This window comes from Dermacentor silvarum, chromosome 3, assembly GCF_013339745.2.
Source record: "Dermacentor silvarum isolate Dsil-2018 chromosome 3, BIME_Dsil_1.4, whole genome shotgun sequence".
Lineage (NCBI taxonomy): Eukaryota > Metazoa > Arthropoda > Arachnida > Ixodida > Ixodidae > Dermacentor > Dermacentor silvarum.
In genome coordinates this window covers 224,664,938-224,685,554 of record NC_051156.1, presented here as the reverse complement: position 1 = coordinate 224,685,554, position 20,617 = coordinate 224,664,938, and the positions used below count along the sequence as shown (strand labels likewise).

The 20,617-nt window shown below is 47.0% G+C and overlaps 1 protein-coding gene across 1 annotated transcript in view; it reads right to left on the bottom strand.

Annotated features, from left to right (window-relative positions):
• Positions 1–5,811, bottom strand: part of LOC119446789 (receptor-transporting protein 4) — a 71,241-nt gene extending 65,430 nt beyond the window's left edge. The window contains exon 1 of the mRNA XM_037711338.2: positions 5,261–5,811. Coding sequence (XP_037567266.1) covers positions 5,261–5,415 — 155 coding nt within the window. The 5' untranslated portion in view covers positions 5,416–5,811. The remainder of the gene's footprint in view (positions 1–5,260) is intronic.
• Positions 5,812–20,617: the final 14,806 nt, after the last annotated feature.

Below are 20,617 nucleotides of genomic sequence, written 5' to 3'. Positions count from 1 at the left end.
CTCGCGATCTCCCCCGGCACATTCCTGCACGGACGTTGTATACCTATAAGGCGCGTTTCTCTCGGACGGGTAAGTAACCGCTGCGCACTGTGACTCGTATCACGTTCCAAACAAAGTAAGCGACGAAACATACGAACGCTGCAACTCGGCGTCTACGACGCACAGTCTGCCAACACAACAGTGACGGCAGTATACGGTACAGATTCGCGCGCAGTGCACGAAAGAGCGCCGAGCTCACGGACGTTGGCTCAGCGAAGCCACAGGCGAAGGCACAGGCGAAGGCACAGGCGAAGGCTCTCGGCACCATATTTCGATCATGCTTCAGGTAACAGAAATAATTTCCTTCTGCCCACATCAATGCACGAAACGGTGTGGGCTGAAATATAACCCTCGATAATTCCCAGATGAGTCGTTACGTTGTACCAGCTACGAGCCTCATGAAACTTCTAGATATCTGCATTATTGATGCAAAAGCGTGAAATGGCCCATCGAGCGAAAATGCCGGCGTCTGTAGCAGCGGCGCCTAAATTCTCATTGGTTGCGACGCCACGTCACGAGCGCGCCTCGACGGAACAGAGCGGGCGAATCGGATGATGATGATAAGTGGTTCTTGAGGGAAAGGGAAAGGTTGGCGCTATCTTCTGCAGCCCTTGAGGGAGCACGGCTCAGCGCCAAGCGAATCGGAACACCTGCTGCAGCGATAGTGAGCCAGGTGTTGCGTGAGGGGAGAGGGCATCGGCGCAACGGCACCACACCAGCGCTATATAGGGGCTTTAACCAGCGCACCTCTCTCTCTCTCTCGGAAACCGGCAAGCCCGCGCGTGGTTCATATCTCTCTTTCTCATCCCCACTGGGCTTAGCTGCTGCGCGCGCCTACCGGCCTTAGTGGCCGGTGCTGCTTCCTCGATCTCTCGTCGCGCAGGACGTCGGTGGCCCGCGGCGTTGGCACTGCAGGCTGCTGCTGCTTGCTGGCTCGGGCAGCACGTACCGCTATGGTATACACTACTTGCAGAGCAAAACTCGAAGGACCACTCAGCGGCGTTCAGTTGGACTAATAATTAATGCCTTCGCACTCACAACTCATAAGGAATGCTTAGGCGTCCTCAATCAATCAATCAATCAATCAATCAATCAATCAATCAATCAATCAATCAATCAATCAATCAGGAATGACCCTAAAGATCCTCAGATGAGGGTATTACATAAAGGGGGAGAGGGTATACAACTGATACAGCTTAATACAGATATATTAGAAAATCTATCTATCTATCCAAACCTTTATTAACGCTGCATCTGACATGTGAAGACCCGATAGCCAAGAATCTACTAGTACAGCCGGTCCAGTACAGATCAGCGTATGTGTATATAAATAAAAGCTTATATATGTCAGAAAGCAGGAATAATGTGCGAAGTGACGCGTAAGCCCCCATAACTTTAAACCGAATACCAGCACATTCATAGCCCCTTCATCATTAACTAAACGCAGCTTATAATTGCATCCTCGCAGGTCGAAACACCATTACTCTGGGTAATTAAGACTTTCAGGGCGAAAGAGGAACAAGAGAATGCCTTTCCTACAAAGCTGGACAGCAGTCTCTTTTATGTATTGAGCTGCCTGCCTGAACGTTTTTTAAAGTACAATTTTACCTTAACACGATCTTTAACGCGCTAAATTGGCGTTCAATATATGCACCGGATACATTTAGCAAAGTCGTTTCTTTCATTGAATTTTCATCAAAACTTCCTTAGCTATTACCGCGGCGTGGCACGATATTTAGGGAACGGGGTTGTCCTGACATAGGTTTATTGCTAGGCCGCCCTCTCCATTATCCTCATCGGCATACGCACTGCTCTGCAGATGTGTGTCGGTTCTGCGAATACACAGTACGGTTGTGCTTAATTGGCAGCTTGAGATCCAAAAGGATGAGGTATCGATTGCTGACACTCGCCTAATGTTCGCAATTGACGAATGAACGTGGAGTGGAAGGAGTTCAAGAAGCTCAGGTCAGAGTCTCTACTCTCATCACTGACACCAAATGAATGAAGGCTTCTCTCTCTCTCTGTATGAATTGCGCTAGCTTGCAGCAACGTGAGATGCCAAGTGTCGGGGAAAAAAAAAAAGAAACACACGCGGCGTGCTTCCTGTATGTATAGTTTTTGTGTCAGTGTGTTGTCGCGGAAAGTAGCAGCAGCTGCCACGATATTGAACGAAAAACTAGAATTTGTACAATTTGCAGAGGGACGTGTGCACACAACCGGTGGCATTTCAGCAATCAACATGCCCGCTAATGCAAAAAAAAAAAAAAACGCCTCTTACAACTGTTTTATGATGGCATATATGTATATGTGACGCACGTCTTTCCAAGCGACTAAGCAACCTGATCAGTTCTTGTGCAGCGTCGGGCATGTGATTCGTTTGATGTTGCACGGACCCTCTATATATATTGAGTAAGCTGCTTTCTTCTACGCAACCGACCCACTGTGGAGCAGATCAGAGCCACTGGTAGCCACGAAAAGTACGTAAGCTCGTGGTGAGCATGCATATTTGGAATCATGGCGCATCATACGAAAATGTAGCAGACTAACAGGTCATGAAGTCACCTCATTCAACGTGTTTGTCTGATTGAACGCACGTGCGGTATGCAATGTCTAAAGCTTGGAACCTACAAAATCCTTCGTTATACACGACACTTCGTTGTAAAGACCACGCACCGCACGTTAGCAGGCTAAGCACGTTCAACCAGAGAGAACCTTTAACACGAATTCAAGAGAGACTTAGTGAAGTAAGCAGCCCATATTTTGTTAACACTTCACATTACGGAATGTTCGATTGTAGTCGACCTTTTGCACCGAGGTACAGTCTGTTTCACACTTAGAGGAAAACTCGGAGCGTCTTGCAATGCGCTCCGAGTATTCCCCTAAGTGTGAAACAGACTGTACATATATATGCTCCGCGGCGAAACGCGGAACGACGCAACTTAATGCTGCAGATCGTTGAGAATGCCGATATCGCCTCTATTGCCGTGAAAAATTCTTGGTTAATTTACAGGCTCTTCATCATTGCTTCCTTCTATGACATTCGTGCCCTTTCCGTCCTATAGAAGGCTTTGAAAGCGTCGTGTGTCGTCAGTTTCATTTGCATCATCACGCTGTCATCAACTACGACGTATTCGTCAGCCGTACTCGCACGCGCTCTTGCTTTACAACGAGCAGCGTACGAGCTGGTCAATTCCTGGAGCAGTACTGTAACACTCGATGATATCGGCATGATCGTCAAGTGCGTCGCTAGCGCTGCTGTTAGCACTACTGCAGAGTGAAGCTAAGTGGCGTCTGCGGAGGGCAGTGGTGGTACTGGTACGCGGCGTTCGTTGTAAAGCAACAAATCAGCCGTAAGGGACTCCCAAATTCCTTCGTTGTACAGGCAAATTCGTAGTAGTGGTCTTTGTTGTAGAGGCGTTCTAAATACATGTGAACAATATAAATTCGGTCAGGGCGTTATCAAACCTGCGTTATACAGGTCATTTCGTAATAGAGGCATTCGACAGCACTTTACAAACCAATACAAGCAATGTTAAGTACAACAGCTTCGCATGCAATGAACGAGATGGAGATCCAAGGGGCTAAATGTTTTTGTTAGTCACAACCAACCGAAGAAGCATAGAATGAAGTCAGAGCGTCAACATGGACATCGTAAGATCGAATGAAGCAGCCGTGTCAACTATATATCATCGCGAGATATTAGAGCATGACCAGCTAAGCTGAAGGAATTCCAGTCGATCGTAGAACGTCGATCTCATCCCACTGTGCACACTTCAATGACCCAATTTTAAAAGAGAGGTGTACCCCTTTTCGTTTTGTAAGAACTAGCGTATGTTCACCAATTTAGACACTATCAGAGTTAAGATAGTTGTGCTGCTCTTTGATCTAACTTATTGACCCCACATCTTGTGACCCCGCATGATGTGGGGTCAGTAAGATCAAAGAGCAGCAGTATTTCGCCGGCGCTGATTATAAGACGATTTCGCACGCAATGAAGAGGGCAACGTTGCTGTCACAACCTGTATGTCGATCTTTTCTTGCGAACGGGCAACGAGTTGAGCGATGCAAGAGGAGACGAGAAATGATGTGGCCAGAGGCAAGTGATCGTAATTCAATTGTACGTTTTACTGTGGTTACGCTGATTTCACTGGAATATTGGGAAATTATAAACCGAGCAGCGCAGTTTTGTAAGTTTCTAGGTCAGAAGTGAGATATGATTGTAAAGGATGCCAGACAGATGCACCCTATTCTAGCTTTGGGCGTACGAATGTCAGATGTGCTAGCATTTAAAATGAGTTATTTCAGGTGATGCACTTTTCAGGTTAAATTTCAAATATCGGAACATACGTGAAGCATTAAGAGCAGATGGTGTCAAGTGTCGTCCACGATAGTGACGATCTCATGTGCATAAGTAATTAAGGTATGCAGCTTACTCCCTCAATCACTTTCGCCGGAAACGTTACACAGATTCCCAGCATTATTACAAGGCCTGGGCGTCAGCTGTTGAGATTGTCTGTACAAATAAACTGCATGGACTTTGAAATGTCGTTTTGGTGTAACGATAGTGACAGGATCGCTTTAATACGTATATAGAGAGAGAGACATCCAGTCCTACTTGCGAGAGGGCAAACGTTTTTGTCAGCCTAAACAGCAGCAGTCGTGTTTTGAGCTCCTGCAGGGTCGGACACCAACTTCGTGCCAACAAGCGGCCAATGTATCATCTCAACGAAAACCGCACGAATACGCTGCCACAAATCGCTGTTCGTACAGGCTTTCCATCTAGCATAAGGCCTTGAGCACTTTGTCGATGAACTGTCCTCGTAGTAATCCGCGACACTCTGCGATGAACACAAATATTGTGCGAGAGTTATCGGAAGTAGTAAGCAGCTCTTATTGATTAAATCAGGAAATCCTGGAAAAAACTGGCGCCTCCTTCTCAGTAAGAGCCGACTAACCCATCAACGATAACGATATGTGTATTATGGATATGTTTCCGAGATGCCCGAGGTGGCGTAAACGTTTTCCAAAGGAGGTGGGCGCAAGGCCCATATGACGAAGTCAAAAGGAACTAGCGCGAAGCTGCCTTCACTACTTTCCACTGATGAGGGCACGTGTTCCAAACTTTCGCTCCACGAACGCGTTCAATCTGCGTCTCGCACTGTGTGACTTGATTCGGGCAAGAGGCACACAGCCGCCGCGATCAAGGAGGCTGAGTACTCACTACGACTGCTTCCAGGGGTGGATGGGAATCACAGAGCAGAACGTTGTGGCGGTCGTCTGCGGAGGCGGGGGCGGTGGAGGCTGCGGCGGGCCCAGCACCGGGGCGCACAGGGCCGCCGCGGGAGCCTGGCAGCCCCAGGTGAGGCACACGACCATCGCCGTCAGCGCTGCTTCGGCTGCCTGGTCACTGGCACCGCACCGATCGCTGCAGGAACGCGGCACAGACGACTGGGCGGTCGACACACCCTTGCTGGTGTGTATCGCGGGTCCTCGCCGCCACCTGTAGGTCCCTCGCCTCAGCTGTTCCTGGCGCCGTTCATGAGTGGCTTACTCGACTCACTGCCGAGTCGGTGGAGTTGTCAGCATGCCTGTTCGACTCCCAGGTGCCGCACGCAGTGTGCACGCGCCTGCCACCAGGTCCGAGTGCAGCAGCCCTTCCTCTCTCTCTCTCGACACCCTCTCTCTAGCGTAGTGCCGCCGCGAGTGATGGGTGCGAGTACGTGTGCAACACGAGAGGCGCACTACACGCGGGCGGGCAGACGGCGTGCGCGGCGCACACGCGGGATCGGCGCGCGCGAAGCGGGGGAAAGAAGAGCGGTAAGCCACAGCCGCCGGCGTCGCGTGTTGGTTGGTTGCCGCTTTTGACGGAGAACGAACGAAAGGTGCCTGCAGCGGGCCGTTGTTTCCGCGGCTGCCGCAGTACGCACGCACACGTTCCTCACCCTCGCCATCTCCCCCGCATCGCTTGTACGCCGAGCCCTCTCGCACGTTACGCTTCGCTTCGGGAGAACCATTTCAGCTCACCGACGACATCTCTGAGTTGGTTTCGTTTCAGTGGTCCTCGTATGCGGATCTGACGCGCTGCGCGGAAAGGGGAGATGCCGTTGCAGCTAACGGAGACCGCGGCCGGTCGGCAACGCAGCCACTCGAGCGGTCCGCTATTCGAGATGCAGCGCGGCTTCATCGGATCGTCAAATGTCTATTGTACCGGGCGCGACGTACGGAGGTTGGCGAGCTGGGCTGATACGACCGGATCACCGGACGTGTGCTGACCAACGGGATCCATATACTGTCAAGGCTAGAAGACATTAGTCGAAACGTTTCCATTCTGTTCTCAAGTGCATGCTTGCGACATGTGCCACCTCTGATGCTGCGATCCGGCCGTTGACTCGTCATTCACGTGGTAGTCCTAAACCACCTCGGTCTTCGACAGAAATCGCTTGTCTTGCTCCGAGTAGGGACTGGCAATTTGTCCTGCTCTCATAGTGTATCGTGGAGTGCCGGGCTAATCTCAGTTTTGTTGCAGGAACTGCCTCGATCAGTTATACGTGGGATAAAGAGAACCGTCTCAGAGTTGCACTTCTGCACACGGCCCTGAAATTCGTCGTTACTAGTGCACCCGGCGGTTCTTGTTATAACTCGCATGCTGGTGACGAAGCACATTCAAACGGCGATACTGAGCAGTCACTCCGCTTACTTTTCATCCCTCCTGAAAGCTCGTAATTTGACAGGATGCCTTCCACGCGTGCGGCTGCTATACCTGTTATTGTTTAGCTTTTAAAACCAAAGATACACGCGGGGAAAGTTCCTACGCCACCATTAAGTATAGCAGGCTCAACCCAATTTCAAGATAAATGAGGTGGCTGAAATACCCGAGCGGCTATATGCTAGGTCTGCTAAAGTTCTGCTTGCACGTAGTAAAATTAGCCTATCAATATATTCATCACACATTGCGTCACTCCTCGGTAGCGGTGTGCTCTGTACTCACCTCACTTTCTGCGACTAGAATGTCAGCATAAGTTGCACAAGGCTGTGTTGTAAGGAACCTTGAGGAGTAAAACTGCACCTTAGGCTTTTTTCTATTTCTTATTTTGATGTTTTTGTGCACCCGCTGCTGAGCTTTTAATCTTGGGAAGCTTCCAAGTCCACCAAGTGCCTCTTCTAGACGAAAGTTTTGTTGCTAGAACGTTGGAGATCTTCCACGCCGTGGCCGGGAAAATCTGGAGAGGACTCGGGGAGATTGTATGATATAAATGTTTTAGGTCACGGCTGGTGACTGCTTTCGCACACGTCGGTTCAGTTGACTGTTTTTCGGCAGGCGACCTGGCTTTGGATTTTCAATAACTTGTGTTGCTGCGGTGGTGCTCTATCAATAAATTCTTGTAATTTCCAGCGTGCACCTGGGGGTCTGCTTCAAATAGGTTTCTGATCGTTCCAGCAAGTCTTTTGCAGCATGGTTCTGTGCATTTGGCGCGCACACTTTGGAGAGCAGGGCCCAGGTGGCCGCACAGGCTGCGCTTGTTCGGAACTACACTGAACTTATATATGGCGGACAGATGTGTTTCAAAAGTGCATTGCGCGGTAGTACATTAATACTGCTGTGTTCCCGACGGACGTCAAATTCGTTAGGCCTGTTTCTATGTGTAAGGCGTGCGTGATAAATAGATGCGGCTTACCCCTGATTTGTTCAACCTTACAAGACGAAGAATTTGCCATGGTACTATGGTATTGCTTTTTATTTGTTTCTTCACCTTGCCCGGACTTCTTGCCACCATCTAGCCTCTCTACCTGCGGAGAGACCACCCCCCTCGTTCTGCGGAACGGTATCCGCACATTGTGAGGATATACCATCTTTCTTCACACCTGCCGCGGGACCTTCCACTCCTCCTTGATGCCTTATTCAGCCAACGACCTACCTGACGGTACCGGGCGTCTGGAAAAAGTAGATATGGCATCGCCGGCTCTTAAACAGCTTACCTTACTCCTGTTATATGAGAAGTACCGGAATTACACCCACGTTACACCGACGGCTCCGTCCTGCAGAACAGCTCTACCGCAGCTGTCGTCATTCCAGGAAAAGCCACCGCTATGAAGATGGAAACATCTCACTTGACAGTGTCTACGGCAGCAGAACTCGCAGCGCTTCGATCGAGTCGCACTACACTTTATCAATGACGAACCAACCCACAAATGGTGCGTTTTCTGCGACTCGAAGACGGCACTGCAAAGTTTACTGTCAGCTTTACGGCGCGGTCCGCATGAACAGTTGGTTTTCGAAATCACGGAGGCCATATACCACTTGATTGAGAAAGGACATGAAATCATCTTTCAGTGGCTACCAAGTCACTGTGGAATCATTGGCAATGAACGCGCCGATCAAGCTGCTCGTTCAGATCATGAAGAAGACAACCGCCTATCGATCTCGCTGTCTAGGACAGATGCTGCATGGATGCTCCGCCTACTTGCACGCCAATGCACTTCATCAGAGTGGAATAAACCACGTTTTATGCACCCCCTATTATACACCTTGGACTCAACCTTAAGCCTTCGACTTTCACCAAGACTTCCGAGTAGAGACGCGACCCTTTTGTGTAGGATATGGTTGGGCGTCGCGTTCACCAATGCCTACGCGTTCCGCATAGGGGTGGCCGACAGCGCAGCGTGTGGCGATTGTGGGGACGCGCAATGGATTCGTCATGTTCTTTGTCAGTGCCTAAAATACAGTGTGCAGAGACAATCGCTTTCCGTCGTGCTGAACGACCAGCCTCTATCGGAAGAAAGAATTCTGCAACATCGACGCGACTAAACATCGCATCAGAAGGCGGTGCAAGCGCTACTGCACTTCTTGAAATCTACCGGCCTGTGTGCACGTCTGTGATCGGAACGCCTTTTGTGTTACTTGTTTTTTCGCTCTCTCTCTCTCTCTCTCTCTCTCTTTGCACTCTTTCCAACCCCTACATCCCCCATCCCAGTGTAGGGTAGCAAACCAGAAACTCGCTTCTGGTTAACCTCCCTGCCTCCCCCCCTCCCCTCTCTCTCTTTGTTTCTTTCTTTATTATTTCGTCTGGTTTGTTATTATTTTGCTAGACGTTCTCTCGACAATTATTTGTGCAGCACAACACCGCTGATATGTAGGTGCACATGCATGAACTAAAATTACACATAAACCAGATTAAACCTTGTTGCATAGGTCGTTATATAGGTCTTTGTTGTAAAACAATATAAAAGGTTAGTTAAGCTGTTAAAGTAGTAGCCGGTCGATGCTCTTCTTGCACCACGGATGTCAGCAGTGTCGATTGAGAGCGTCATATAAACGCGTACTCCTTTCAGCTCTTTCAAACTCGCTAACATTCTAAAAGTACGACTTGGTCAGGCACACGACTTTGGAGCCAAACTTTCTAGAGCGAGCGATCATGTCCAAGTTTCCATGTGTCACCTGAGATTCGTTCAGTCCATCAGCAGCGGCTGTCAGCTGTTTGCACTCAGTACAACAAGACTGACGACCATCTGTATATTCACATTTGCACCACGAATATAATTTCGGTCTTGCTATATACGTAGCTGATAGGCAAGGCGCACTTCACTTCTTCACTTCACTTTATTACCTTAAGGTGTATACCCGTGTGGGGGTATTACATAAGGGGTGGGTTAACAAATGAAAATTACGAAGAACAGTCTTCAGGTGGAACAGCGTACTGTGACGTTTTCTGCAAAAGTTGATGGACATGTGATGGCTGCAATGTCACAGGGAAGGTCATTCCAGTCCACTGCTGCATGAAGTAAAAAATGTCACAGTTTCGCCCTAAGGGCGAAGCAATGAATGCGATAGCAACACCGCAATGTCATACGAAGTAAGGTGAGCGGCTTTGGTAGCAATATGAATTGTAGTAAACATGAGCTGATTAAGTAAGCAGGTGTGCTGCGGCGTAAGTAGACCGACATGAAGAGAGGCTCGATGACCACGAGAAGGCGCGTGTGAAACGGTGGTGTTGATGAGAAGCGCTTCCCGTGGGCAGCGCGTGCGAAGGGACACACCTGTAGCGCTGCACTGCCGACCCGGGCAGCATTGCATGTGTAGCGTGCGTTGGAAAATGTGGCCCGACTATTGCTAACTGATTGAACAAGCGTGATGTGAGCGCGCACAAACAAACATGAATAGATCACACTGAATCACTGCAGACAACGACTGTCAAAACGCTGGCAGCAAGCGCATACGCCGCAGCAGCGGGCGAAGGTACGTGCGGTCTATCGCTTCAACGGAAACTGAGCGGCGAATGCACGGCGCATAAAGGTCAGAGCCGTGTGGAGATAAGCGACGGTGCGAGCGAGCGACGAGCGCGGTTGTTGGCAGAGTAGAAGTGCGCCCCCCCCCCCCTCTCCCTCCGGCGCTGGCTTCCCGCTGCCTTGCTTGCGCGTGAGAGATTGAGTGCGTTCGCTCTCCGCGATAGCGCGCGTCCCCGCACGCTTCCGCTCGGGCATACGGCGCGCGGCGAAGATTTTATCTATAGGGAACCTCACGGCGACGGCGACGCCGACGGCAGAAATCCGGTTGAAGTGTCCATATAATTGCTATCGCAATAAAATGAGGTAGCGAAAGTGGTAGTGAGACCACGTGAGCGTGCGATTAGCGATAAGGATGGGAGGTGCGGTGGGATATGCGCGTCGGTGGAATGATGTAGCGTGCGTGATTGAGGGAGGTGTGGAAAAACGTGTGAAGCAAACAGAGGCTGGCGATGTGGCGACACACAGAAAGATATACAAGGCCAGTGTCACGTTTGAGGGATGCTTATGTAATAGGAGTATGAAGAATAAATGAAGCTAGTGGCACGCTTTTGGACGGATTATAATTCGTTGATCAAGTATAGATGTTGCGGACTCCAGATAGGCGCCGCGCATTCTAGTTCAGATCTGATTAGACATTTATGCGCGAGTCCTGTGGGGCGTGACGCAAATGACGCTTTAAAAAAAACCGAGAGATCTGTTCGCTGATGATTTGACGTTGGTGACCTGTGTGCGTCAGGGAAGATCGCAGGATTAGGTGACGCCTAGGTATTTATAGGATTGAACTCGTTCAACAATGCAGTTAGATATTATGTACGAAAAAAAAGCAAAGGATTAGGCTGGCGTTGAATTGAATCGCGTTTGCATTAAGTGGGATTAAGCTTCATTAACCAAAGGTCGCGCCACTCCTTTGCATGGTTAAGGTAATTTTGGAGCGCAATTTGATCAGAAAGGGTAGTAATTGTGTGATAAAGACACAATCGTCGGCATACATACTGGATGTGAGAAGATACATGGATGTAGATCGTTAATATGTATTTGGAACAGAAGGGGTGCGAGGACAGACCCTTGGGGGATGCCCTACGTTACTGAGAGAGAGCTGTAGAACGGTTATTTTTAATAGAGAGGAACTGAGAATGGTTAGTGAGAAATTCTGAAATCCATTCGAGAATGTGAGGGTGCAGGTTCAACTGGGCAAGTTTTATTAGCAGGAGTTTGTGTGGTACTCGCGAAGTCCAGAAAGATTGCACCAGTCTGAAGGTTGCGATAAAGATTAGAATGTAAATCATGAATAAATATTACCAGTTGAGTTTCACAAGATAAAGATTTACGAAAGCCATGCTGGGAATAATGAAAGAAATTGTTAGTGTCCAGGAAGTACCCAGGAAGTATGTAAGAGTATATGATAGGTTCCATAATTTTGCATGGGACGTTCGTTATCGAAATGGGGCGGTATAGTTTAGGGGGGATAGTTTGTTACCTCATTTACGAACCGGAATGACCTTTCCCCCTTTCCAGTCGTCTGGTAAAATTCCGGTTTCAAGTGACAGTGAGAAATCATTAATAATAATAATAATAATAATAATAATAATAATAATAATAATAATAATAATAATAATAATAATAATAATAATAATAATAATAATAATAATAATAGTAATAATAATAATAATCTTTATTTTGGCAGGAAACATTCAAAAAACCCAAAAATACAGCAGAGACACCTTCCTACCAGAGTCAACGAGGCAAAAGGCGCCTGTTTGGCACCTGCCGAGGCCTCGTTCCTCAGACGTACAGCACACAGCGATCAGCGCTGTCGAAAAAAAAAAAAACAATTTGTAGTAGTAAAAAAAATATATATGTGCAAGTATATACTGCATACATTACAGGACACGAATAAAAAGTTGGGGGCGGGGGATTTGGTCTGGAAGCACAGCATATAGAGACAAGCATTTTAAGTTCAAAATGTACCACTACCACGAGTAGTGGTAGGCCTTATTTCCCTCAAACTCTGCCTCGAACAGAAGGCTGAGTTAAAGTGTTCTCGATCCCTGTTCCAGCATAAGTGTAACGCACAAATATTCTTAGACCGCGGCCAAACTGATACACTGCAGGAATTGAGAAATATGCAGCAGGAATTTGTTTAGTATTTTTTAACAGTTTGGAGTTAATTTCGTTTGCGCCATCCGATGATGAAAGTTTAATTTTGTCGATGAGAGACGAAATGCCAGCAACAGAGTATGTCATTGGGTCATCATGTAGCCAACATGTAGTCAAAGGATGATATGTAGTCAACCCTACAGTAATGGCGATGGCTACTCCTTTTCGCACAATCAATAATTAGAAAAAATATTGTAAACTATGTTATGTTGTACAAATTATTATCCAAGGCAACCGGCCAGCGGCAAACATCATTTTTAAACTGAAAGCACTGCGAATGCGACTATAGATCTCTATTGAAACAAGTACAACAAGTACAAGAAACAACAGCACTAACTTCGTAAAGAAAACGTATGCAACGCTTCACAGGAGCGAGAGAGAAGAAAACAAAATGAGCATCCTGCGTTGTAACTAAGTCGTAAAAGGCGTTGTCCCACGCCTATAGTATAGCCGACCACAGTTTAGCTGGGATGCATGCTCCACCTGCCAGACAACTCTGGATGGGATACATATAGCTGAGCTATGTTCATCAGTGTAGACATTTGGGCTTGTTGGTGTCACATATGTTTGCAGATTTTCTTCTTGTAGCGCAAAAAAAAAAAAAAATTGCGTCAATGGAGCTATGTTCGTCGTTCTTTGTTTTACTGTGTCCCCGACTCTGAGTGCGCTGTACCTATAGGCCATCGTGAACTAACAATAAGCTCGTCCGGGTCGATGCCCTCTCGTCCGTCTTTGGCGCAGTAGCCTTTCTTAAACATTATCAACCAATTCGACCAACAACATGTTTTATCGAACAAACAAGCCCATCTCGCCACACTGGCAGCGCTGCCTCGACAGTATACACAATTGAAGAAACACACCGTCGACATTCTAGCGAAGCCCGAGACGCAGATCTTTTTTTTCCCCTCGTGTGGCCGTGCATCAGCCCACCCGAGCCGAAATCGCCGGAGGCGCCGGCAGCGCTGGAGGTCGTCGTCAAAGCAAGCCGCCGCACGCTTCTGCCTCCTTCTCCGTACGCACTTTCTTAAAGAGCGAGAGAAAAGGAAAGGAAAGAAAGAGAAACGGAGGACCCGTTCCCATTCGGGACGTTGACTTGCGGGCTGACGCAGGGATACGTTCCCGCCACATCCCTATTGTCCGCGCTGTTGTTTCTTTCTTTATGCATTTCCGAAAGGCAAACAGGCCGCGAGTTTGGTTTTCAGGAAATAAAATGAAAGAAAGATGTTTCACGCCTTGCATACACACGAAGACAGAGAGGTCGCCGGCCGAACGCAGCTCTGCGGCAGAGAATTATTTCTCTCTCTCGCTCGCTGTTTGGCGTCTTTCGTGTTTCTTTTCCTTTTCAAACATGCTCGCAGATCCCATTCCTTCTGTTTTTCCTAAGCTTTTTCGACAAAGCGCCGAAAAAATTAAGCATGCCCCAACCGCGCAAGCGGCGTCGTTGGTGTCGACCGCTTACCTATATATAGCATAAGTGTGTTTGTTTTTCGTAGGCCGAGGGCGACCATTAGCTCCGACCCAATTGCAATTTTTCTGACAAAATGAGCTCATGAATGCTATTTGGAGCAAATGTTTTTGTCCGTAAAAGAAAATTATATTTGGAATAGTCTATGCAATATGTCAAACTGAGAATAGCGCACAGTAAAAGTAAGAAAAAATGAAAGAACGAAAGAACTTAAAGGACTGAAACGTATGACACTCGTTGTTAAATAGTGATTAAAGCGGATAATCTGCGTATCCTATTGTTCGGCTCGTTAACAGGGCCCTTTGCAAAACCAACGTCAGCGAGGTAACAATTTTACGTAAATTATAATTTTCCATATCAGGTTGGCTTTTACGCCAATAACTTTATGGAAGATAAAGTGGAAGGAACTCGCAGGAACCAGCAATTCAGCGAAATGTGACGTAGCGGAGTGTGGGTTGAGCAGGAAGAAGATTGTCGTCTAATTTATTAAGCGCTGTATCACGTGAAGTTTACACGTGGTTTTACGCTTGATATCGCGCTTAGTTCACCGCGTGTAAAACCAAGGAAAGCCAAATGGTAAACTCAACGGCTTTGAAGTTGAAAGGCATAATTTATATCAATGATGGATATATTTTTTATATTCTTAATAAAAGGAAAGGGAAATTAAAGCAGCAGGAATATCAACCTGGCGTGGCAGCCGAACCCACAACGCCCCCTTGAGGTGTCGATGGCGGTTGGTTCGTCCGTCCGCTTTGTGAGCGTGTAGAAAACCATAGCCACCAACTGTCATCCTTTGAACCAAGACACGGCCCATGGACTAGCACTGTTTTTACATCTCGCGCAACGAAGGCACTCTTTACAGAATGCTAGTTTAGTGCCAGTTTAATGCAAATAAACCTTTTCTACGTCACGCGCTTTGCTGTGAACCATACCTGCCAACTCTCCCGATCTTTGTCCTAACGTTTACGAATTTGGGCTCGTTTTACGATTTTACGAATGTTGCGTCATGATTTACGAAGAACAACTTTAGTTCGCAAATAATGTCCACTCGTCGGTCTCCGAACCTTCCGTTGGAATTCTTCTGATGATGAAATAACTCAAGAGAAGCACTTGCTACGAGCAAGTTTATACCGATGAGTTCGTTGAAACAGGCGATGGGGCCAAAATGCGAAAACACCCGTGTACTTAGATTTAGGTGCACGTTAAAGAACCCCAGGTGGTCCAAATTTTCGGAGTCCCCCACTACGGCGTGCCTCATAATCAGATCGTGGTTTTGGCACGTAAAACCCCATATTTTTTTTCGTTGAAACAGGCGAAATCAGAAACAACAAAGTTGGTGAAAAAGTCGTGAACTAAAAACGTTATTTCACTTGTGAATACTTGTGTTACTTGTCAATATTCGCTTAGCCAAGCTTGTTCGTGCGTTGCGTCTTAAAGTAAACCATCGTTAACATCTGTGTTCTCGAAAAGGCGTGCGTTCAAGGCAAGCTTTAAAATAACTATAATATAGAATAATAATACCATTCACGTCTGATGTAGCAAAAACTGCTTTTCTTGGCCTAAACACGGGGTGATGTGATGTAACACCATGTGGTGACTGTGGCCATGTTGGCGCTACATCATATATTTTCATGTCATTTAACAGTATTCAAAACGCACTCCATGATTGCGTTTTGTTGTGTGTGACGACAGAACGACCTGCGTTAAATTATTATCAATTCTCACGAAAGCAGGTGGCAAGAATATGATTGCACCATTTTCATAGAGTTATTCCGCATGAATATGACATTATATCCAGGCAGAATATGCCACAAAATGGCTTTCTAGTTAACCATGAGCAAAATTTAAGGCAGCTTACAATATAATGTACAAGGGACCTCAGTAGGAGTGGTACTGTTGGCACTGTCACTTCCAAGCAAGTTGTATGGGCTTCCTTTGTAGCTTCTTCTGGCGACTACCAACTTTCCTTTCAACCGCTCCTTGCATGTTTCCGCAGAATTCATTTCGTCATATCATGAGTGCCGATCGTGATATAGCACTATCTATACAATATCTGCAATCCCTACCGCGGCCATGTCATGGCAACTTTCGTCGACGCCAAATATCCCAACGTTTTCTCCTTCGAACTATTCAAAGGTGTGATCGCCTATCATTCTATCCTATTGTCAGATTACGAATTATCATAAGGGGACTTCTTGTCAAGTGCGCAGCGTATCCGTAGCCTAAATTTATCGCGACATATTTTTTTCTCCCACATTCTTTGCACATTGTACCTGGTTCATAGGTGCTGGTTGAAATGCACATCAAATTAAGCGTGGAAACGTAGCAACTTCCGCACCGCAGGCGCCAGCATCGCGCGGATTGGCGACGCCGACGCATTCGCTCGACGGGGTACACAGGGAAGGGTCGCATTGTCTCTGGCTTCATAATGCGAGTGAGTCGTGGGATCTTAATGTATTTCCTTTTTCTACTTTTTTACAGCGTCTGCTCCGCAAAGTATGCTCGCATTTGTCACGAAAACCTCCGTGCGGGCCTGCATGCAGGCGGTTGCTTTCGGCCTTTCTTTTTACTTCTTCTTCTTCTTTCTGTGTGTGTTCTTCCTTTAAGTCGCTCTTGTTCGTCTGCTCCAGTGCCAGTGCTCGCATTTCCTTCAGCCGAAAGGATCGAGTCTTCCTGACAGCGTGCCAAATTGCTTCACATGTGCAAAGTTGACGCTGTGATGAACAGGAGTGAGGAAGGAGGCCTCCGGGATGACAACGCAGGATGAAGGATTAGACATTTTAGAGGCTACGCGAAAGACGCGGCCTCTGTGATCGTCTTCGTGGCGTTGAAAAAAACGTTTGCATGTCGAATACGATATTAGTGCCACGGAGAAGAGTGCATCAAATGAAACAGGATAACACGCGTCGGGCAGGGTGACGGCCTTGTGGTATATAAGCCAGAAGCTTTGTGCTGATGAGGGACAATGCTAAAAATAATGAGCGTGCACTTATAGGCATCTTCCTCATGTTTCTCTCAGCTATACATATATAGCATATGTATGTACATATGGACTTTGGTTTTATTTATTCGTGTGCCATTTTAGCATTGCAGATAACAATTTTAGCCGTCATTTTAGGCTATCACATTCCGTGGTATATTGCAAAGAAATCTTACACAAGCGTAAATGCTTAGTCAGAAACACTTGAGACGAAACAAATTACCTTAGTATGAAAGGTTATTGGTCGTGCCGCCTGAAGACTTTGACGGTGAACGCAGCTGCACCCTTTAGCGCAGCGGCCTTTGACAGCAATGCCGTCGCTGAATTGAATTGAATTCTGGGGTTTTACGTGCCAAACCCACGATTTGATTTTGAGGCACGCCGTAGTAGGGGACTCCGGATTAATTTTGACCACACCAGGGGATCTTTAACGTGCCCCAAACGTACGGGACACGGGCTTTTTTTGCATTCAGCCCCCATCGAAATGCGGCCGTCGCGGCCGGGATTTGATCCAGTGACCTCGTGCTTAGCAGCGCAACATCATAGCCGCCACCGCGGTCGTTAAGTGCCGTCGCTGTGATGAATCAGTGCTCTATAAACAACAAGGACAAATAAAAGTACGCTTGACGTTCAGAAACAGCGTTTGTTATTCTATTACTACTGGTGTTTCCAGACAGCCTGCTTCTCGGTTTCTGAGGCTATTGTTGCGTCGATAGCTGTTACACGCCGCCTACCACACAAACTTGTCACTATACTGTTGTCGTCACGCTTGGCAGCTGAGAGCTGACAGCTTCCCGTAAACATGACTACTTTGCATAGCTCATGAAATGCTTGTGAGTGGGTTAACCCTGGTCCCACAAAAGTTATGCGATATTTCGCCTAAAAGACAATGACACTGTGGGCCAAATCGGACACGTACCCACTTATCAAGACCGCGCCCAATGACCGTATTTCGCAACGATTCTCTTCCGATTATTATTTTCATCCGTGACATCAAGTTGACCAATGCTCCACGATGACGCAGGTGGGCCCGGGCGTCGTCGTGTGACGAAGAGCAAGCATAACGGGAAATGACAAGAATAATTACAAGATGTGGCCCCAACACTTAAGTACAGATTGCTTACGTCCGAAGGAATGAGTAAAAATACGTACGCATAGATATACGAATGCCTTGTGAAAAAACTACTTCACTACAGTAACATGGTCCCGTTATAAGAACTCCTAATGCAGTAAAACTATATACTATACGGTAATTGAATGCGTCACTACCGAAATGAATACCTACTACGTCTATGGTAAACACCCCGACTATACACAAGCAGACCTGAAAAGGCGGCGATTTACAGCCACCGCTCAGTTGTAATGTGAACTTCACACATAGGCTATATATATTTCACGCAAAATTCGTTCGTTGAAGGGTTTAAGCTATGCACTGTAGCTTTTCGATGATTAGGCCTCGAAAATGAAGATGGCTGATACACATCTGGCACGCGGGGCTTTGAATTTGTCGTAGAAACCGAGTTCATATCGAAATAGGATGGACTCGTACACAGTGAGAGACGAAAGAAAGGACAACGGAACGGAAAATCCTGTTTGCTCTCCTACACACTACTGGAGAACGGGGGAGCTAAAGAGATTAGAAGAAAGCAGAGAACACAAATGTACCCGATCACAGCCAGACACGATCACCGCACACTATACTATAAAAGACGAGAGCAACCCCAACAAGAAAGCAAGTTGCTGAAAATTTTAGAGGTGGTTTCAATGGATCACAGCAATTTTATTGCGATAGCAATTATATGGACACTCCAAGCGGATTTCTGCCGTCGTCGTCGCCGTCGCCATCGTCGGGAGGTTCCGTACGAAGTCCAACGGCGATGAAATCGTCGCCGCATGCCGTATGCTGTACGTGCGCGAGGGACGCGCGCTTTCACGGGGAGCGAACGCACGGCGGAGAGCAAACGCGACTTCTTCCGTCGCGCGAAAGGCCGTGGGGGGGATGGGGGGAGGGAGGGAAGGCGACGTTTAGCTGCGGCACCAAATGCGTATTTATATAAAAACGTTGCGAGGCGAGAATGTGGTAAAGACTTCCGACGCTGCTCGACGAGTGTCCCATTCTGATCTCGTCGAAAACCTCCGAGCCGCCCCCAGAGTCACCGGCAACAGCCACCAACACCGCGCGCGTTCGATGCGAACGCGGGCAAAACGCCGACGGCGTCGACAACAGTTTTGTGCGTTGCTGGTGCTGCTGAATGCCCAAGTTTATACAGCTGATAAAGCTACTATCCTTACTCTGTATAGCTCTCTACTAATTTGCTATCGCAATTGATGATTCGCCTTTCGGGTGAAACTGTGACATTTTTTTACAGCCTTCTGTTTAATGCTGTGTGTTCAAGGGCTGAAATAAAGGTTCAATGTGATCTCCGTTTTTAGTAAAGTTTCTGATATAGTAACAATTTTGCTTCGTCGGGACCGATTTGTGATGATGATGACGACGACGACGACGACGATTATGATGACAGCGGAATAGCCCAAAAACGCGTATATGCATAGTTACTTTTGTGCTTCAATGCATAAAATAGCGTTTTCTTAAAAGAAGTAACTGGAACGCCAATGCATTTACGTTGAAAATCAATATCCTGAAACTGGTGCAGTTCTGAGAATTCGTTCCAAGTGGATACGCCTTGCAAACTCACCGGCTATGATTCGTAGATTGTGTGGGGTCTTAGGGACTATGTGTATATTCCTGCCTGGAGTCTGACACTAACCATCATGAACAATCTATAACTAATAAAAAACCATCGGACGATGATTGTCAATGTAAGCGAAATAGTATATAGTCGTACGCTTAAAGTAAGCTATTCAATATTAACAGAAATGATGCCCTTGACGGCGTATATTTATTGCAGTGAGAGTATTTAGGTAGCGTTTGTTGTTTCATTGCGTAAATTTTGGAAGACAGACCGCATATTGCACATAACATGCCACCAATTTTCACCAGGTATGAAGACGGTGTGACGTACAATTCTCTCGGGATGTCAGGAAACAGCGGATAACGGCCGTTTATAACGTTATCGAGCCCTTCATGAAGTAATTTTTACAAAGGCCTATAACGTTTGCACGCATACTTAGCTTCGCATGCGCATTGGATATACGTATAATCCCCGCATTTTCAACATATTGTTACGGTTAATGTTGATACGGTCGTTTTGGTAGCAGTTATATTTCTACGAGGATGGCGGGCTAAATTATGCGCTGTTCGTAAAACACATTTATAACGCTCCTGAGCGCTTGCATAAATAATTTACTGGAAAGGCCACATATACGGGACCCACACACTCTGAACGTTACCTACGCGTTACCCATACAATTGTCTCTTGTCCTCACCAAACACTAACCAAGTTCCTTGTTTAGTTCACCGAGGACATTGGGGAAACATATTATTACGCATAATATATGGCCCCCATTTCCACTAACTGTGAACTTGATACCATGCACAATTAGGACACTCTGAAAAAACGAATAACGGCAGGCTCACGCTTTCAATCACTTGCTGAAGGATTTTTTTTTACAAAGGCTGTAATGTAACAACACACATTCAACTTCGCATGTTCATTTGCCATAATGTTCTCCCTATTATCAACAAATTCGATCTTGCTTGCAATTACACTTCTATCAATACAGCGGGATAC